Below are 17,526 nucleotides of genomic sequence, written 5' to 3'. Positions count from 1 at the left end.
ACGTGTCAAAGCTTTCGCATTTCTCATAATTTTAAAAAGTTTATTTATAAATTCAACCCACGTAAAACGAAACAGGACTTTTCGAGTATAAAATAAAAAGAAAATTCCGTGCTTTTTATATTTAATTTTTTTTTAAAAAAAACCAATTTAATTGAGTTAAAACTTGAATGCTTTAAACGATTCTTCCATATATAATACGCGGAGTAAATCTAATTATTTTTTCCCCCGTTTAAATTATATTTTTTATACAAAAAAGGAAGATAAACTGTTTAAAAATCTGGTTTTAGAATGAAAAAAATAAGTTTTAATGATAATTAAATCATTGCGGTTTTTAATTTAAGGAAGAGGAAAAGACGGCATCTTTGAGAATCGACGAATGGCGCTTGTGCGGACGTAACGTTTAAACATTGAATTTTGAAAAAATGAATTTATTCTTTAATATATTTAGAGTAACGATGAGTCAATATATTTAAATGAAATATTTCAAAATTCTACTTGACCTTGGGCGGTGGCAAATTTAGATACTTCCGCGTTGGTCATAGTCTCGCCCTATAACAAGGACGGAAATTTTTAACATCCGAATATTAAAAATATAGAAAATATATATTTATTTATACTCTGTATTACATACGTAACATAGACTGGTCGGTACAAGTTATAATTTCCTTCTTATATAGGTACAAAGTTTCGAACTCGAGGTTGTAACTTGGCGCGGTAACTTGCGAGAAGGACGGTTAAGTTACTCTTTTTTATCGATGGTTAATTTATATTTCGAATTGTAATAAATCATTAATTAACTTTTATAACTTAATAATCGATGGAGCAAAACAGATGTCGTCGTTTTTTCGAGGCTGCGAGCGCAAAAATCTGAATCGACGTCACGCATCTGCCGCTTAATAAACTGGCTGTTTGAGGAGGAAGGGGAAAAGAAAATTAGTTATAACTTATTTTAAAGGCTTATGTGTAGGACTATATAAAATTATCCAAACATAGATAAATCTTCTTACGTGAGAGGCACCAAATAGAGAATCTTTTATGCCGGTGGAAGCGTGCCATTCCTTCTTAATCATCCAGTCCAGCCCTACCTGTCACAAATGAAGTTGTCAGAGGAGAAATAGTTGAATTAATCAGCCTTCTAACGACCGGCCAATATTTTAGAAAGCGTCATTTTCGAATGTAAGTTACCTGGCCCGGTATAATGGATGAGTATGTTCTGTATGCCAGACCGCGGACGTTTAACTAACCGGGTTTAATATTTGTCGTATAAACTCGCCGATACAAGAAGTTAACTCACTCTTTCTTTATGCAACTAGACACTTTTCGTACGTCTACAAACTTTACACGCAGTTTTTATTATAGAAAAAAGTCGAAATGCGATCCTCTCTTCTGATAATCTAAGCGATTATCTCTGTAATTATAATCGTAGCCTACAATTACAAAACCGACTTTTATACAGGGGGGTCGAATATACTACTTTAGATTCGTCGGTAGACCCAAATGACCTAAAAATGAGTATTGTTACTTATTAAATAGAGGTTAAAATTACAGGTTGGATGCTTAACGAGCGAGAATTTGAGTCGGAGGGCAAAAAATAAAATGGTTTTGAAAATAAATAATAAGTAAGAAAATATTTTGAATGAACTGATTATAAATTTTCCGTTTGAAGGTCTTTGAATGCAAATTTAAACATTCTCTAAAGTCTTGGCCATTATCCAAGCTGGTGTTTTTCTTTTTGTTTCCTCCCCCACCCCCTCGTAGCAATTCACGCTTCGAGCGTCGGCCTGTTGTGCCGTTGGATTCAATTTTTCGGCTGGGAAAGAACTTAATTCTAAATAATGGGGGAAAGATTTTTATGTAAAGTCAGCAAAAATAAGAAAAACAAGTGGGTCTTGGTCAATTTTCTTTGTTGTACCAGGTGGGAACCAGCTAGAGCAACCTGTTTTTTCACGGTTAGAAGGACTCGCGATTAGATGACATTGAAGCTTTAATGTAAAAGATCAGATCAAACACAATGTGTGTAAGATAATCATAAAAAGAGATAAACTCGGCTCGAATAAAGATAATAATAACCTGTTATTAAGCTTACGTGGTTCGATGAATTTTAAAACATTGTCTTAAATCCCAAAGGAGCGCTTTACGCCGTTTTTCTTAATGTTTTGAGCTCGACTTGAACTAGATTCTGATTAATATTCTATCGCCCATTCACTTCGGGATAGAAAATATAACTAATTTTTTTGTCCGGCGACAAGCCTGACTCTGACGAAGACTTAATAATCTAGGAATGTCTTCCGGACGGCAATTTAATTTGCGGTTTGACATCACAAAGAGACTCGGAGAGACCCTCCTGGAAATATAAGAACACTGTCGTGGAAGGATTGGCAATGAGTCGGCTCAACACAAGGAAGTTCCTTTAGTTATAAATAGAATGAAAGTGATAAGGAAATTACATCATCGATCTTTGTGTCGTTACCACTGTCATTAAGCAAGATTACTCCACGAGGCAAGCCTTCGGGTGTTCCATCCTTGACGTAAAGATCTATGGTATATGTCTATGGTTTCGTCCTTGGAAATTTAAGCTAGTGTTAGTTTAACGTCGACATAATATTTATTCAAAGAAATTCCATCGATTTATTAGCCATACTAACTCCACTTTCTCGAATTTGCGTTCGAGTTACTCCCGACGGCCACTGCGGAGAGCGCTTTTTCTACTTATAAAACGAAAATATCCCGTTTTATTAAGGCAAATAAGGCCAGTTGGAAGTTTCTAGTCTTTTTCTAATCCGAGGAACGTCCATTGACGATTTAATCGCCTACGAAACGAAGCCACTCGAGTTTCATTCAGAATAACTTTTGACTGTTATTACCTGAATGAAAGGTATCCTACGAACAGGAATAAAGAGTTGCTTTTACGTGAAATAATAGACACTGCAGGGAACTCTTGTCAGACTCTTGGTAATTATTTTGACTGCGCGATCGTTTCCAAGATAATGGTTTGAAAAGAAACTGGTTTTGACTCTCAGAGGCTTTCACTCGGACACGCTTGCAACACCTAACCTTAAAATATACAGTTTCAATCATGAACCGTTCAACGTTGTGGCCCTACTTTTACATCTAGTTTTATTGGCTTTGTTGTTTATTTTTTATCCGTATTTTAATTATAGAGTGATCGTAAATTTTAAGTTATTACAATTCGATAATGGCCGATACAATATACGTAAATTTAAATTCGACAATTACTAGGTGTGTCGCAATAAATTAAATCTTATGCTAATAAATAAAGGCGTTGTAAAATTCCGTGTTAAAATGTTTAAAAAGTTAATATTTTTAACTGGTAGTAGAAGGAGAGTCAGTTTTTTCCCTCCCCACTCGTTACCTTATAGTAACAGGTAACTTTATCCCATTCGAAATTAAAATCTTCCCTTTTCGGAAGTTCCGAGTGCCTTAAAAAAACACAATGACCTTAAACAATCAGATTAAATTTCAGAAAAGGATGCCAAGTGTCAGAATTCTTAAGTGTGAACTTATTTATCCATTTGGAAGCTATAAAATTCTTCTGCGCGTTATACGAATCGGTGGAGGAGGAAATCCTGTTTACGCTCTTCGCCTGGCAATGATATTAAGCGTAACTCGTTGATTATACTGGTCCACCTCCTCATTTTCACTTTCCACCAGCATCCATTCAGTTCCTGATTCGATAAGAGCAGTTCTACTTTCACTTTCCGGTAAGTTATGCTCACGTTATCTCATCCTCACACTAAAAATCTTAATGTAGATTAGCCTCGATAGATTACGTTAACCTTTCTTTAATTGTCCTGGCTCTCTACGTACGGTTATAAGTATAAGGTTTACCCCATTCGGAGATTACTCGAACTGCGTGTAAACTTTTGACCTTTCTCCGATATTACACTGAATGAAAGCTGTCACGAGCCGTCGACAATTAAAAATCGAGTCTGGGAGGGTTTTTGGTCAGTTCATAAAGATTCATTCAAGGTCTGCGTGCAGCATTCCTGGACGTGGTAACCTTGAAAAGATGTAAAGAACAGGTTTGGATGCTCAATGGTTAACATCTGGTGGATGAACATCGCCATCAAGGCTTTCACTTGAGCCCCCTCGCTCTTTTGTTCCTATCGAAATTCAATAAAATGCCGACTCGAGTCGATAACCCGTCCCCCTTATCGTAGTTTACACTCATAAATATACCGAGACTCATTAAATTGCAATATATCAACGGGTAATTTTTATGATTACCAACTTTTCTACCTGGATAGGCGGCTATTATCATATTTCAAACATATTTTTAAGTGATATTTAAACGAATTTCGTCGTTTGTCCTTAAACGTAAGGGCGGTATCAGATCGGTGTATTCAACACGAGGTGTATCCGAAGGCCTTCATTACGTTCACCCCATGCTTTATGGTTAGATCCAGTCACAAAACAATCGGGTGTCATAATTACAGTGATCGAGCCAATGTAATCATCGGTAATAAACTCTAATAACGAGGTCAAACCCTTTTAAGACGGACCTTTTCTTGTCAAGCATTTCCTATCTGATATTTATATTACAATTAGTCGATGGCACGATTAAAAAATTAATGCATACTTGAATTTTAATATATGGTTTTAAGGGGGGTTTTTATGGTCGTTCATCATTAATTCGACAAATTTGTAGCGTAGAAAAAAAATTCCAACGTCGCGCGGCGCGACGCGAAGCCGCGCGATTCGGCCTGGCGCGCCTACTTAAAAACGCTATTTAGCCCACCTTCTGAATATAAAATGACGTTTTTTAAGGTCTAATTAATAAAAGAATGAAAGGAATTATATAAATATTCAAAAAAAAATTGGATTATATTTAGATATTTTTAAAGAAGACCTCCATTGAACTGGATAATTTCCATTGATAAAATCTTCACGTCCGTTTAGTTTCTCTGGGGAAACGAGAAATCTACAGTGAAAAAATGGAGAAAAATCATGATTAATAACTTAAATGTAATTTAGCTGCTAGTACTTAATTAGGTAGAACTAGATACAATCTCCATTAAAAGATCTTTTTGGTATTTCATTAAATTGGTTCGATCTCTCTTGAATTTATGACCGATTATAGCAATTCTCTTAATTAAACCCATTTAAATGGCGTTGGAAGGACTTAAATTTGATGAATAGTTTAAGTAGAAAGTAAATATTCTTCTGGTGGTTTCACTGATTATTTAATGTTGTAAATTTACTTAAAATACGACGTGAAATTTAAGTATTAGAAGTAGATACGTTGGATCCAAACGCCTGGTTCTCACATAAAAAACACAAGAAAAATCGCGAGCCCGTATTAAGAAACTGATAAGAACGAATAGAGATAGACAACACGTAAATTCATCAATCTTTTTTTTAAGTAAATAATTGGTATTCTTTCCTCGCTACATACTTCGATCTGTTCGGAGTTAAGGGACTAAAAATACGATTGTTTTGATTCTTAGAAAAGTATTTATCGTAAAGTCCTTGACAAAGACATTTAAATGTCTTCATTGCAACTTCCAGGGTGCTTCTCGATGGTGTAAAAATAAATCGGCGTCGTTAAAACAAACGGTTAAAACTAACGAGCATTTTTTGCTCGATACAGAATGAGTACGAGACACTGAACTACACGTAAATTGTAACGCGCGCGTTACATAATGTAACCGCTTATTCGTTTCTATTTTAAAAACAGAATGACATTTTTTTTCATAAACTCACAAGACAGTTTGAAATGAATAAATGTAGACGATTAAATTGATCATTTGTGCGATCTAGCGCCACGCGATTCGATGCGACGCGCTCCGATGCGGCGCGCTCCGGTATACGTGACTTTTATAGAATCGTAAAACCAGTCTTGTATGTGTTCTTTTTTAATTATAAAAAATATGAAAAATATAGAACGTAAATAATTTATATATAGGATTTTCTAGAAGGAAAGCGTTTAAAACACTCTTTTAAATGGAATTTACGTGTAGTAAGCGCGTACACGCGTAGTATAATATACTGTATTTTGTATCTTGAGATGTAAGTAGGCACGTCACTTTACTACATTCCCATTTTGGCCTTACTACGTGAGAGGGCGTGTCCAGAAATTTCCGTTCGAGGGTACGACAGCTTGTTGTTGACCCAACGAGAAGGATTAACCCGCATTTCTACTAAAAATGATTTTTAAATTCGCATGGGTGGATCGAATATTACCGCATTTTGCCATCGAACATACCTCGATTATACAATATAATATGAATTTTAATACGGTATAAGACCTGTATAAAGCGTATCGGCCATTTTAAATTCGGTTTAATGGTTTTTCTAGACAAAATCTGGAGTGTTCTCGAAGTAGATTTGAAGAGTTCATTGTCGTCTTTATCTACCCACCATTTTTATCTTTTATTTCTGTTTCTTTCTGTACAGAAAAACAATTATACACTACACGCAAACAATAAAATTGTCTACAGATCCTTAAAATTGAGTAAATTAAATATTTGACAGTTGTAATTTTGTACCATTCATCTTCAGAAGCGATGCGAGGAATCGCGCTTTTTTGGGGGGTTTAAAATTGATTTATTTTTCATAAAAATTAATCTGTGCGCTTGATATTTATATATAAGTAAAGTTGTTTATTTTTCTTGGAGAAGAAGAATCGTAAAATGAGTGATTATTAAGACAATCTTGTTGGTTACGCTCTTCCCAAAGGACAAGGCTTTCGCGCTCGAATGGCGTTTCAAATCGGTGCGTAATTTTATGCCTTGTTATATGTTAAAATCTTAAAAAATTGTAGATAAAAATGATTTATTCGACTATATTTTTGGCAATTTCCATACAGGTATCTAAGTATGGCCTTAAAGTAAGGCCATACTTAGACTTGTTGAGGCCTTAAGCTATTATACAAGAGGCCCTGCCCTCTCGTAGTATAAGGCCCTAAACTGAAGCTTGTTTAGCTTATGTATAAGTTAACCTTTAAAAACGAGACTTTTAGAGGGTTAAAAAGGATGAGAAAGGGTAAAATTCTAAACGAGAATCTAATTGGGCTCTCTTTAAGATGTACTTTTTCCACATAGAACCGTTAATAAATGTAGTAACTAAAGGGTATATACACAATCCTTCAGTAACTAACTTAGATAATAGGAGAAGCAAATTAGTAAATTAGGTTCCTAGAAAACAGGCGGTTTCTTTATTAACCAAACGAAAAAATTATATAAAATAGGCTATTCTATAATAAAAAAAATTAAACAAGATTGATATAGAAGTTAGATTTATGTGAAGGATGAAAGGGTGCAGAGTGTAAAGGTAAGCGAATTGATTAAATTCTGTTTCATTTTTTCAACTTATTTGTGTTTGAAAATAATTTTTAAAATATTTTTTATATTTTTCTTTCCTCTTTTTAATAAAACATTATATAATTATACAAAAGTTTTCGTTTTTTATTTGATTTCCTGAATAATTTAGCCTAATTATAAAATATAAAATAAATTGTTAGATTTTGAGTAAATGAAAAATTGACCTTGCGAATGTTGGCAGTCTTCTGTTGAATATAGAAGATGTCAAGACATTTAATTTGAAATACAAAAATCTGAACGACGATTGGTTCGAAAATTAAATATAGGTGGAGTTACATTTAGCCTTAGCCAATCATCGATTACATAATTCTTAGTTTCAATAAATCTTCGTAGTTTTGCAGAAGACTGCCTGTATTCGTAGAAGTTTTTTAAAATTTAATATACTGTATATTGTTTCCCAGTTCAACCAATTGCTTGGTGGGCACCATGCTAGTAGGTTGCACTAGTATAGGCCTACACTTTCCAATAACCTTGGCATTTTCTCTATTAGCTAATAAAGACATTTTCTTTCTATCGCCTGATAAATTCCTCATATACATCGCCGGTTCTTTTAAATGCGTAGCATGCGAGTATATATTTATATTATAAATGGAAACAAAATATTTCGAAGCTTGACGAGCCACAAAAATTGAACTTAAGGCCAGTTCTAAACGGCTACTTCAACTACTTCATTACAATTTGCTACTGTATAACTAAGCAATTTCGATTTTTATGTAACAGGATGTAAGAATGGACAGGGTACAACACGAGGATTGGGAAAGTAAGAGATTTATATCCCTTCACTATATTCATTCTCAAAACTCTACTATAAATGTCAGAAAGGGGAGGTTGGAATGGGAATTTTATCATATTTTGACAATTTTTATGGCTGTTTGATTTAAGATAATAAATCAAAATGACATAAAAACTGGGTAATAACATAATTTCCGTTTTACGATTGTTCCATTTCTCACATCTAAAAGAGTTAATATTAATATTCTTTCGATAGATTTATACCTGAAATTCATATTCTATGACTTTTCTAGTTGAAATGTAATTTTTAAAATACTGTATATTAAATAGCAAAATTTCACTTAGTTCTTATTATTTTTTTAGTGTTTTCCATTATCGTTAACGGTATTTACTTACACTGTGTTACCTCATAAAGGTACTTGGTGTTATTATCTATACGATGCTGTATATGCGTTTTATGTAACGTGTTTTAGATAAGTTATATAAGCGAGGAATGACATAAATTGAGTGTAATGTGTGCTTTTTCTCTAAATCCTTCTTATTAAAACCAGTTTGCTCTTTACGATTTTGACCGTTTCATCACACCCTTACAAATTCATTTGTTTTTCTCACCTCCTTGTGACCCTGTTATGGGGTCTAGAATAGGAAGATGGAGACGACCAGTCTCTGGTGTATGTATGGGTGCATTCTGACTATAAACCTGCATAAAGAACCCAACAGGTTATTTATTTAACACCCGAATGTCACGAAAAAATTCCTCTCCGCCTTTGGTCATTATTTCTGATTCTGTTTGCATTTTACCTCTTATTATTAGGAGTTTTTTCTGTCGGGATGTCTCGTCTTAGGAGGTTAAATCTGCAAATTTTCTACCCATTCTGGCTTAAAATAAAGATGTATTTGTAGTGTAAGCGCGTTAAGTGAACCGTTCCAACAATAAATAACTTATTTTTTCCTTGATAATTTAACTATAAATAAGTGCTGTTTGAAGTATTTATAATGTTTAACGTTATAAAACAATAGCATAAACCTTGTAAGTTGGTAGCTCGCCTAGACAAATTCAGGATCTCGTATTCAATTGAGTGGCATCCAAATGACCCCAACTTGAGGGCCAAAAATAATATTTTGTTTTCTCGTTAAACTTATCCTTTGTAAACAAAACTTCCATACGATGTTTCCATTCGAAAACTCGACATTAAGCATCTTCATCCAACCAAGAATAAAATAAAAATTAATTTTTTTAAGGTTACTGACTTGGCTTATCGTCATTTTTAGAACTTATGGCATTGAGTAGATGGCACATTTACAAGCTTGGGTATAAGAGGAACGGCAAATAAACCATTTTACAGCACCATTTCCCTACTTTCCTACCTTTTGTCCACCGAAACAAGTTCGAGTTTATTCAAACTTACATAATGGATAGCGGCTCGTTTTAGAAATCTTCCTCAACTACACCTGGTGATAAAACATTCCATAAACTAGGAAATAACTTTTTAAACCCATTTTCAAGAAGAAACGACTACTAGAAATGTGTATCCACCCTCGTTCTAAATTTATTCGAGTGTTAATTAAAGCTATGCCAAAACATAAGCCTTAATTAAGGATAAGATTTGTACTATTTTCGACCTAAATTCTTGCTTTAATACTCTTATAACTAAATTTATATCCTGCTTCTAAAATACACTGGATAAATAGCTTCAAGGATTAACTATCGAAGGAGTTAACGTTAGAAGCCAAGATCACACCGTACCAAAGTAGATTTAAGCAATTTTTAATTAAGATATTGCCGTGAAGTACTCTAAACCAGTATATCTCTCTCCAGTAGAAACTACTGTATGCAGGTTGGCAGTTAACATAAAAACTAACCCTTAAATAACGATGAGAATGAGAATAACTGGCGGTCTTTCACCCTTTTTTTTCTTCTTTTTATTCAGAAACTAGATATTTAAATAAGAAAATGAAGATATTTTCGAACTATATTTGGAAAGTCCGGAAGCGGACAGGTAGTAAATCATTGTTTAATCACATACTTTATCGGTCGTAGAAAGCCAAACACACTTCACAATTATTTAGCTTAGTTCACGAGGTACACGAAAGTCCTTTAGCGTGAGAATCGTGACGCGAATATCAATCACGTTTCCTTTCGTGACTCTCGCGTGATGGTTGTATCACGCCCGCCATTTAAGTTAAGGTATCATTGAGAAGTCGACTTTGAAAATCGGGAGAAGTCTGTCTGTCACTCCCTACTTTGTTTGCAAAGAGTACTCCTTATCTCGACCTTGCGTAGCCATTTTTTTCGGAATTATAACGTTGTTTAGTACTTATATCTGATATCAATTCTTTTATAATGTTATACGAGATTAATTTTAACTACTTGCGTGTTTGATTTTTAAGATAAAAACGATACTTTTAATTAGTTAACCTCGTATAGAAAATAAGGTATTGTTTAGAATCACGTCGAAAGAATTTTTAATTTAAATCTATATTTAGGGGGGAAATACGAGAAGAATTTCGAATAAGGAAGCGTAAAAATCTGATAAATTAAAGTATATTTTAATACATTAATTAATTCATGCAAAAGTACCGCCATTAGATAAAAAACATTTCTGCACTAATTTCCTAATGGGCATCGTGTCCGAGCGATAAGAACACGCGATAATGGCGGCTGACGTTTTTGTTCTTTAATAATTTAATACGAAATTCTGGCAGGAAGAAACGAAATCGTGAGTAGATTATCTAGCTTTTTAATGTTCAAAGTAGGATGCAGACGGTAGCCATTTGTCGACTCTATGCCGAGATTTTACTAAAGGGCGTAGGAGTTACACACTCTCGTGTCCAGTCTAGGTCAAGGTGTTTGCAAGTTGCAAGCTTAGATTTTGAATTAATTGACCTAATTCTTTATTACCTGATATAAATTATTTTCAAAAATAAAATGTGGCATTTCCGTTTGACTCACGGATGAGTGAGCCAATCTTCTTTCTGTGGATGCTCCAGAGATTCGAGTGACGTACCGTCTCGTGGAATTTAATGTTAGAAAATTATCATTCGGGTCAAAGTTCACCCGGTCACGTGTATGAGGTCGACATGTGTTGACGAGGAGGAGGATTTCGAGCCGATCAGAAAACGAAATTCGACTTGTCAACACTTTTTATGCCACTCTTAAAAGGTTTTTTTCGTCTTCTTCTTCGTATCATTTCGACTAGTTTTTCAACAGGGAGTAAGGCCTCTCGCTTTATCCACCTGCAGGTTTTTTTCTACTGTTTGTCTATGTTATCGTATAGAGAGGGTTGTATTTTCTAATCTTGCTTAAAAGATTTCTTTTCCTCCTTCGATCTATCGATAATTTTTTATTTGAAAAAAAAAGATATTTTAGTCACGGATAGTGCATATAACTAAAGAGGATAATCGTCCAATAAATAAGTTTATTGGTTTAAAGAAAACCATTTTAGAAAATTTACTTCTTCAACATCTAAGGTCACCTTTCCCGGAAAAGTGCTTAGTCCGTTGGCCACGCCTTTAATTTAGGGAAAATGTCGTTAGGATTCTCGTGACGTAGCGACACTTCCTGTAAAATATCTCGGGTCAAGTACCGATCCGTGTACTTATTTGTACCTTTAGCATCGTAATTTATCTTGTAAAATCCTTCGAAATCCTCCCCAGCATCTCTTCCACTATCGGTACGATCCTTCGCATCCGCGCTTTCTACCTCCGCAAATCCTTCTTAAACGTAAATTTTCCTTTACGGAAATTTAAATTTCTATACATTTACTACAATTTTAATAAAGTTTAACACGCAAAAATGACGCCGGTTACGTATATAATGCGGTAAAAGTTGCGTATAACATACTCTTTCTTATCTTATCGCCAAACATTCGTGAAATCATCCATTAAAAAGTAAGGAAGAGGAAAAAATATATAAAAAATCTTCATTTCTAAAAATACCAGAAGAAAATGTAAATATATTTGTTTATTTTTACTTAAAACTCACCAATCTTAGTACATTTGCACTCGAAATTCTGAGGACAAACTTGACTGAGGGCTTTGTAAAGCTTCAAAGTCACTAGGACAATACTTTATTCGGTTGTTAGAGCGTGGCATGCGACACAAAAACCCCCGTATGTCACAGCTTATGTAAACACAACTCTCACTACCATACGATAACCATGTATTGACTAAGTGGACCTTATCAATGTTTACTTATTTGCATTTCTCCAAGATATTTAAAACCCTATCCCCTCTACACTATATTATTCCATAGAATAATCGATAATTTTTCGCTTAAAAAAGTCCTCGTTTTCTATCCACTAATTCCTTTTTTCTTTCCTTTTTTTCATTCAAAGAGTTAAGTGTGAGTCATTAAGCTTAGTAAAATAATGGTAGAGGAGCGAGACCTAACTTTGAACTTGCATACCATGGTGTGCCAGAGACATTAATGAATTAGGACAAGCCCAGTTAGAAAATACGACTGAAAAGTTGCACCCCACTTAAAGAAAAGTTTGACTTTGTTAATTAAATGACTTTTTATTATTAACATCACACATGCCATAAAAAATAATTAAAAAAATATATACATTTTCACAATTAATTCTTGCTCTCGAAACTCTAATTAAATTTCTAAATATTGTTGTTAAAAATAAATTTTAAGGGTAGATATTTAGAGTAACCCAATACTTAATGTGTAAGGTTAATATACTGAGTAATTGTCGTTGCAGATACTTAAAATTTGTAATTAAATTGTAAATTAAAATTCATTTCTTTTTTATATAATTAAATAATTAATTGAATGTGTAATAAATGAATTTTTTAAACGGATGCGTGCGTATAATTTTACGTACAGAAGAGAATTTTAATTGAATTTTAATGCTAATTTATTTATTTATCAAAATTTTTTAAAATTTTATCGGTTAAACGTTGTTTTTTCTGTAATTTTTAGAAATATTCGATTTTTTTTCAATGTTCAGAAGCATTTTTACAATAAATTAAGTGTAAATTTGGATACAACCTTCTTAAAACAATGCACTATACAACCCATTTTTTATGTATCGATCGGGGCTGGATTTAGATTTACCGAGGCCCTAAATAATAACAGTTTGTTGGGAAAGAAGGCCCTTCGTCCCTCTAAACATATTAATATTGATGCGAAGGCCTAGAGGGCCCTTCTTTCCACATCAATAATAAATACACAGTATTTAAAAGCGCGAATCCTTATTGTAAAGTTTGTTTACTGTATTAGACATACAGTTTTAGGGCCTGATTAATATTCATACCCCGATATTAATGCCTATTTTTTAAAATTTTATTAACCGAATTAGAAAAAAATAGACTTAAAATTAATTTTTTGGCACAATTAACTCCTAAAAAATGCCGTAAGAAAGTCTTAAAGTTCAGAAAATTTTACGCTGTTTAAATAATTAAAAAATGTTTATATATATACATATAAACTAAAGCGCGTAACACTTACGTAAGATGCATTTTAATTAAGAAAAATCTCACGTCTAGCGCCAAATAATTAATTTTTATTTAAAATTTTTTTTGTCGTGTTTTCCTCTGTTGACACCCCATTCACAGGTGAAAGTAGGTGTAGTTATTAAAAAATTAAAGTAAAAAAAAAATAAATAAATGGGTAATTTGAAAATATGTCAAGAGTACGTATTTATGTACGGTTGTGTATATGCAGACAGACAGACAGCCAACGGGAACTTTGCAGTCATGAATCAGGCCTTCGACGCAACATAAGGAGTGAGCCAGAACTAGCAACGGCCACGTGGCGTCAGTATCAGCCAACTGTGGATGAAGCAGGACCAGATTAGAGTGCACGTGGTGGATTTAAGTGTTGCCATTCATCATATCATGGTGGTTGGGTTAAGAGCCTAGGATACATGAGTGAGAAGCGCGGGGAGAGGCGGTAAGTATTGCTATTTATATAAATATATACATAAATCTGTATCCACCTGTTAATACAGCTGGCTCCCGTTTAAATTAAAAAGTAATTTATTATTATTAATTTTTTAAATAATAACCCCCTGGTAAAGAGTTAAGTAGGCGGGGAAATATTAATAGTTTATGTAACTTTAAAGGGGTTTTAAGGGGTGAAGAAAGTGAAAGTTGGGGTTAAATTTCGTTAACGCGGATGTGATTTTCGTAAAGTTGTAAACCTGATATCGGTCGTAGCTTGGAGAAAAGACGGTATATTGACCCTTACCTCGGTGTAAATAATTCGTCTCTTGTGTTATCTGCATTGTTTGATGACACCTGATATTTTTCTATGCCACTTCCTCTCGTTCGCTCTTCTTTTCGATTATACACCTCCACGTATTATCTTACCGAGTGATAATTTGGAGTGGATCCAACCGGATAATACTTAAGATAATCGATTTTTTGAGGGGGGCACGGTATTTATTCTTATGACGTGTGTTTTATAAGGATAGAAGGGGGAAAGAGCGGGAGAGAGAAAAAAGAGGTTGATGGGTGCGCTTTCGAGTGGAATTCGATGATATCATTTCTATTTTTAAAACACATATTTTCTATTTTACATGATATTATCGGAAGTTCACCAGTGTTACCATTGATTAAATATTAGGAATTCTTGAAAATAGATTCGTTTTTAAGGTAAAATACATTAAAGTAACGACTTATTAACCAATTATTCTTAATTATATTACTTTTAAATTTTATAAATTGTAGCTGAAGCAGTTTTAAAAGGGCAATTATATTAATTCCTTCACACTTTGAAGTATATCCCTGGAGGATACATTCTGACAGTTCAATGTTATTTCCTTATTTAGAGGGGATTTTTTTTAATTTTGTGATAAAATGACACTAAGAATATATACATATTTTCCCCCTCTTTACAAAATTGAACCCCCTTCACTCTTTTTTTAATTTTTAATTCTGTCAAGATTTTAATAGAGAAATTCTTAAAGAGGGTCGGTATAAACTAATAAATTTAAATTCGCAAAAAATTGGTCGGTGGCAGATAATTTTTGCCACCTCCTATCTCACGTTTTGATTCTCCCCACGCTAACAAGAAGCACGTTTACGTGATAGAGGGTCAACACATCGGATCTACCGTCTTACGTCATTGGCAAGCACAGACTTTCGCATCCTTTACCCACACTTCATTAATTAAAAAATACGGGGGGAAAGGTAAATTACATGTATGTGCGTATGCACCAATCAGCACTTCCCCCTCCATACGTAACAACTTCAATTACTTCGAAAGTTTAGTTATTAACGTCGAGATAGATTTCATCAAAATTTGTATACGATTTTATTATGCATTGGTATGTCGAAACCCGGATGAATTTTGCACATTGAACGTGTACCTTTGTAAATATTTGCAATTCGATTCTCGATCAAATCAGACAGATAACAGCGGAGATACAACAGATTTCTGTCCTCCCCTTATCCGTTCTCCTCCCCGTTTCTGTGTAAAAAACGATGCTAAGCTTAACGAAAACGAAAGAATTTTACAATGAAATATGCGTCACAATATAAATTCGCCTTCTATCGGCGTAATGTTAGTGGATAACACAAATCTGGTCTTTTCTGGGGGACACCGGGACAGCTTAATTGACAGGATGTTGATAAACGAACCTCTATTAACCAATTTTGTTCTTAAGATTTTTTCGAAAAAATGACATTTCCTTTATGTAGGAAGTGCGAGAAGTGCTTTTAATTGTTATTTTTTCGTCATTGACGACATCCGCAGCGCCCAGAATCGCATTGTGTGTCATCTTCACCCTTTCGTCCGATCTTAAATCTTGTTGCTAGCCTTTGTGTTTTCTTTACTCTTTATCGGGTAATTAATGAATGAATAAACATGATATATATATTTTTTATTAAGTGACAGTGATCGATCTGCGATTTTAAACACAGAACCCACACATGTTTACGGTAGCACCAACTTTTGATCCTTTCAAGGATTTTGCGTCGGAGTGTTTAAATTGCCGTTTTAAAATTATTTATACTGTCGTAGAAGCGGACGGTCCAAATTCTAGAAGAATTAATATTTATGAATATTAAAACGGTTCCTGTCAAAACACAGTTTACACAAGGCGTTCTTGTGATTAATGGCTTCTATCATTTTTATGCGCGACAATCTCCGCATATGGAAAACATTTGCTTTGACGTCTTCCGTGAATTTCTTGATGATTCTTTTGTAAATAGATTTTTCTCGGCATCCGTGTGTTTGTCTGACCCGAGCGATCTCTTCAATATCAACAAGGGGAGAGGAATGCGAAATCGTCTACAAATATTCCTATTTTCGTCGAGTTCTATTTTGTTTTCTACGCTCGAGATTCTTTCTCTTCCTATAGAAATTTGTCTCGCTCCAATAGAATTAACAAGTTATGTAAACAGTAATTTCTCTCCTCCTCCTCCTTCCAGACTAATGAGGTATTGGTGAAACAGTAGATAACCAAATGGCTCGTCTCCTTCCCTACAGTTTAATAGTCTCCCGTTGTGAGGATAAACACTGGATTACTGCCAGTCTTTTAAACTTTTGTCCCACTTTCGGTTTTAAATAAGGGATCATTTAAATTTTTTTTATTTACTTTTTTAACCCAGTGTTACGAGGGTGTTGTTACCTCACAATGGATTTTCCTATAAATTCCCATCCTTGTATTGTTGGGAGAGGCTTTTATTACGCTGTTTTATTGATGTTTTTATTTATTTTAAGGTCAAAACGGAGACCGATATAGGCCAAAGACGAAATTTCTTCTTGTTCCAATGCTCTAATTAGTTGCGTGGTCGAAAGGAGGTCGTACAAATCAACCGAAACACCCTCCTAAACGAAGATGCTTCAGACGTGCAAATTAACTTTGTTCGCTGCTATTTTTTAATTAATAGTGCTTAAATTTTCCTCCCACTGGAAAAATCGACAAGAAATTTTCGTCGTGTCCCTTTCAAACCAGTTACTCGAGTCTCGATTCGTAGCCCTTTTGACCAGTTTGTTTAAAGATATAATTCATTCTGTCACGTACAGTAACGACATTTTGGGCAATATTTAATCCATCGAGAAAGTTACCGGCACCCGAAAGGATAAGGTGGAAGGCAGAGAAGAAAAGCCAATAGAATTAATTCAAACTGTTAAGTAGAATTAAATGCGCGGAGGTGTTTAGTAGGCCCGTAACAAACTGTTTATCCGTAAAAAGGATATGAACAATGACTTGACGCCCCCGTTTGTTAATAATTGGTGAATTAAATGTGACAGAAAAAGCTATCGACGACTATTGTACCATACTTGTATATGGCTTAGTGACCTTGACACGTGAATTCCCACTCTCCGAAGTTCCTCCGCGACGTCTCCGAGCCGCCAACCTAGTTGACAGTACGACAATAATTACTACTTAATAGCCTACAAACGGCGAAGAACGAGTAATTCCTCCTCTTCCATTTTATTTTTATGATACATTCGACTGAGAAGCTCGCTTTTCTAGACGGATACTTCTTG

The 17,526-nt window shown here is 34.3% G+C and overlaps 1 protein-coding gene across 2 annotated transcripts in view; it reads left to right on the top strand.

Annotated features, from left to right (window-relative positions):
• Window positions 1–17,526, top strand: part of LOC136970638 (collagen alpha-1(IX) chain-like) — a 41,578-nt gene that overhangs the window by 7,611 nt on the left and 16,441 nt on the right. The window contains exons 1-2 of one of the 2 annotated variants that reach the window (XM_067265087.1): window positions 3,583–3,737; window positions 13,762–13,977. In XM_067265087.1, the coding sequence (XP_067121188.1) occupies window positions 13,952–13,977 (26 nt within the window). In that variant the 5' untranslated portion in view covers window positions 3,583–3,737; window positions 13,762–13,951. Of the gene's footprint in view, window positions 1–3,582; window positions 3,738–13,749; window positions 13,978–17,526 lie in introns of those variants that run through there. The other variant, XM_067265088.1, reaches the window with a different exon arrangement.

The sequence above is a fragment of the Centruroides vittatus genome, unplaced genomic scaffold (assembly GCF_030686945.1).
Source record: "Centruroides vittatus isolate TY-2023 unplaced genomic scaffold, ASM3068694v2 contig_2073, whole genome shotgun sequence".
NCBI classification, from domain to species: domain Eukaryota; kingdom Metazoa; phylum Arthropoda; class Arachnida; order Scorpiones; family Buthidae; genus Centruroides; species Centruroides vittatus.
The sequence above is the reverse complement of the archived record's forward strand: the minus strand, read 5'-3'. Positions and strand labels throughout refer to the sequence as shown.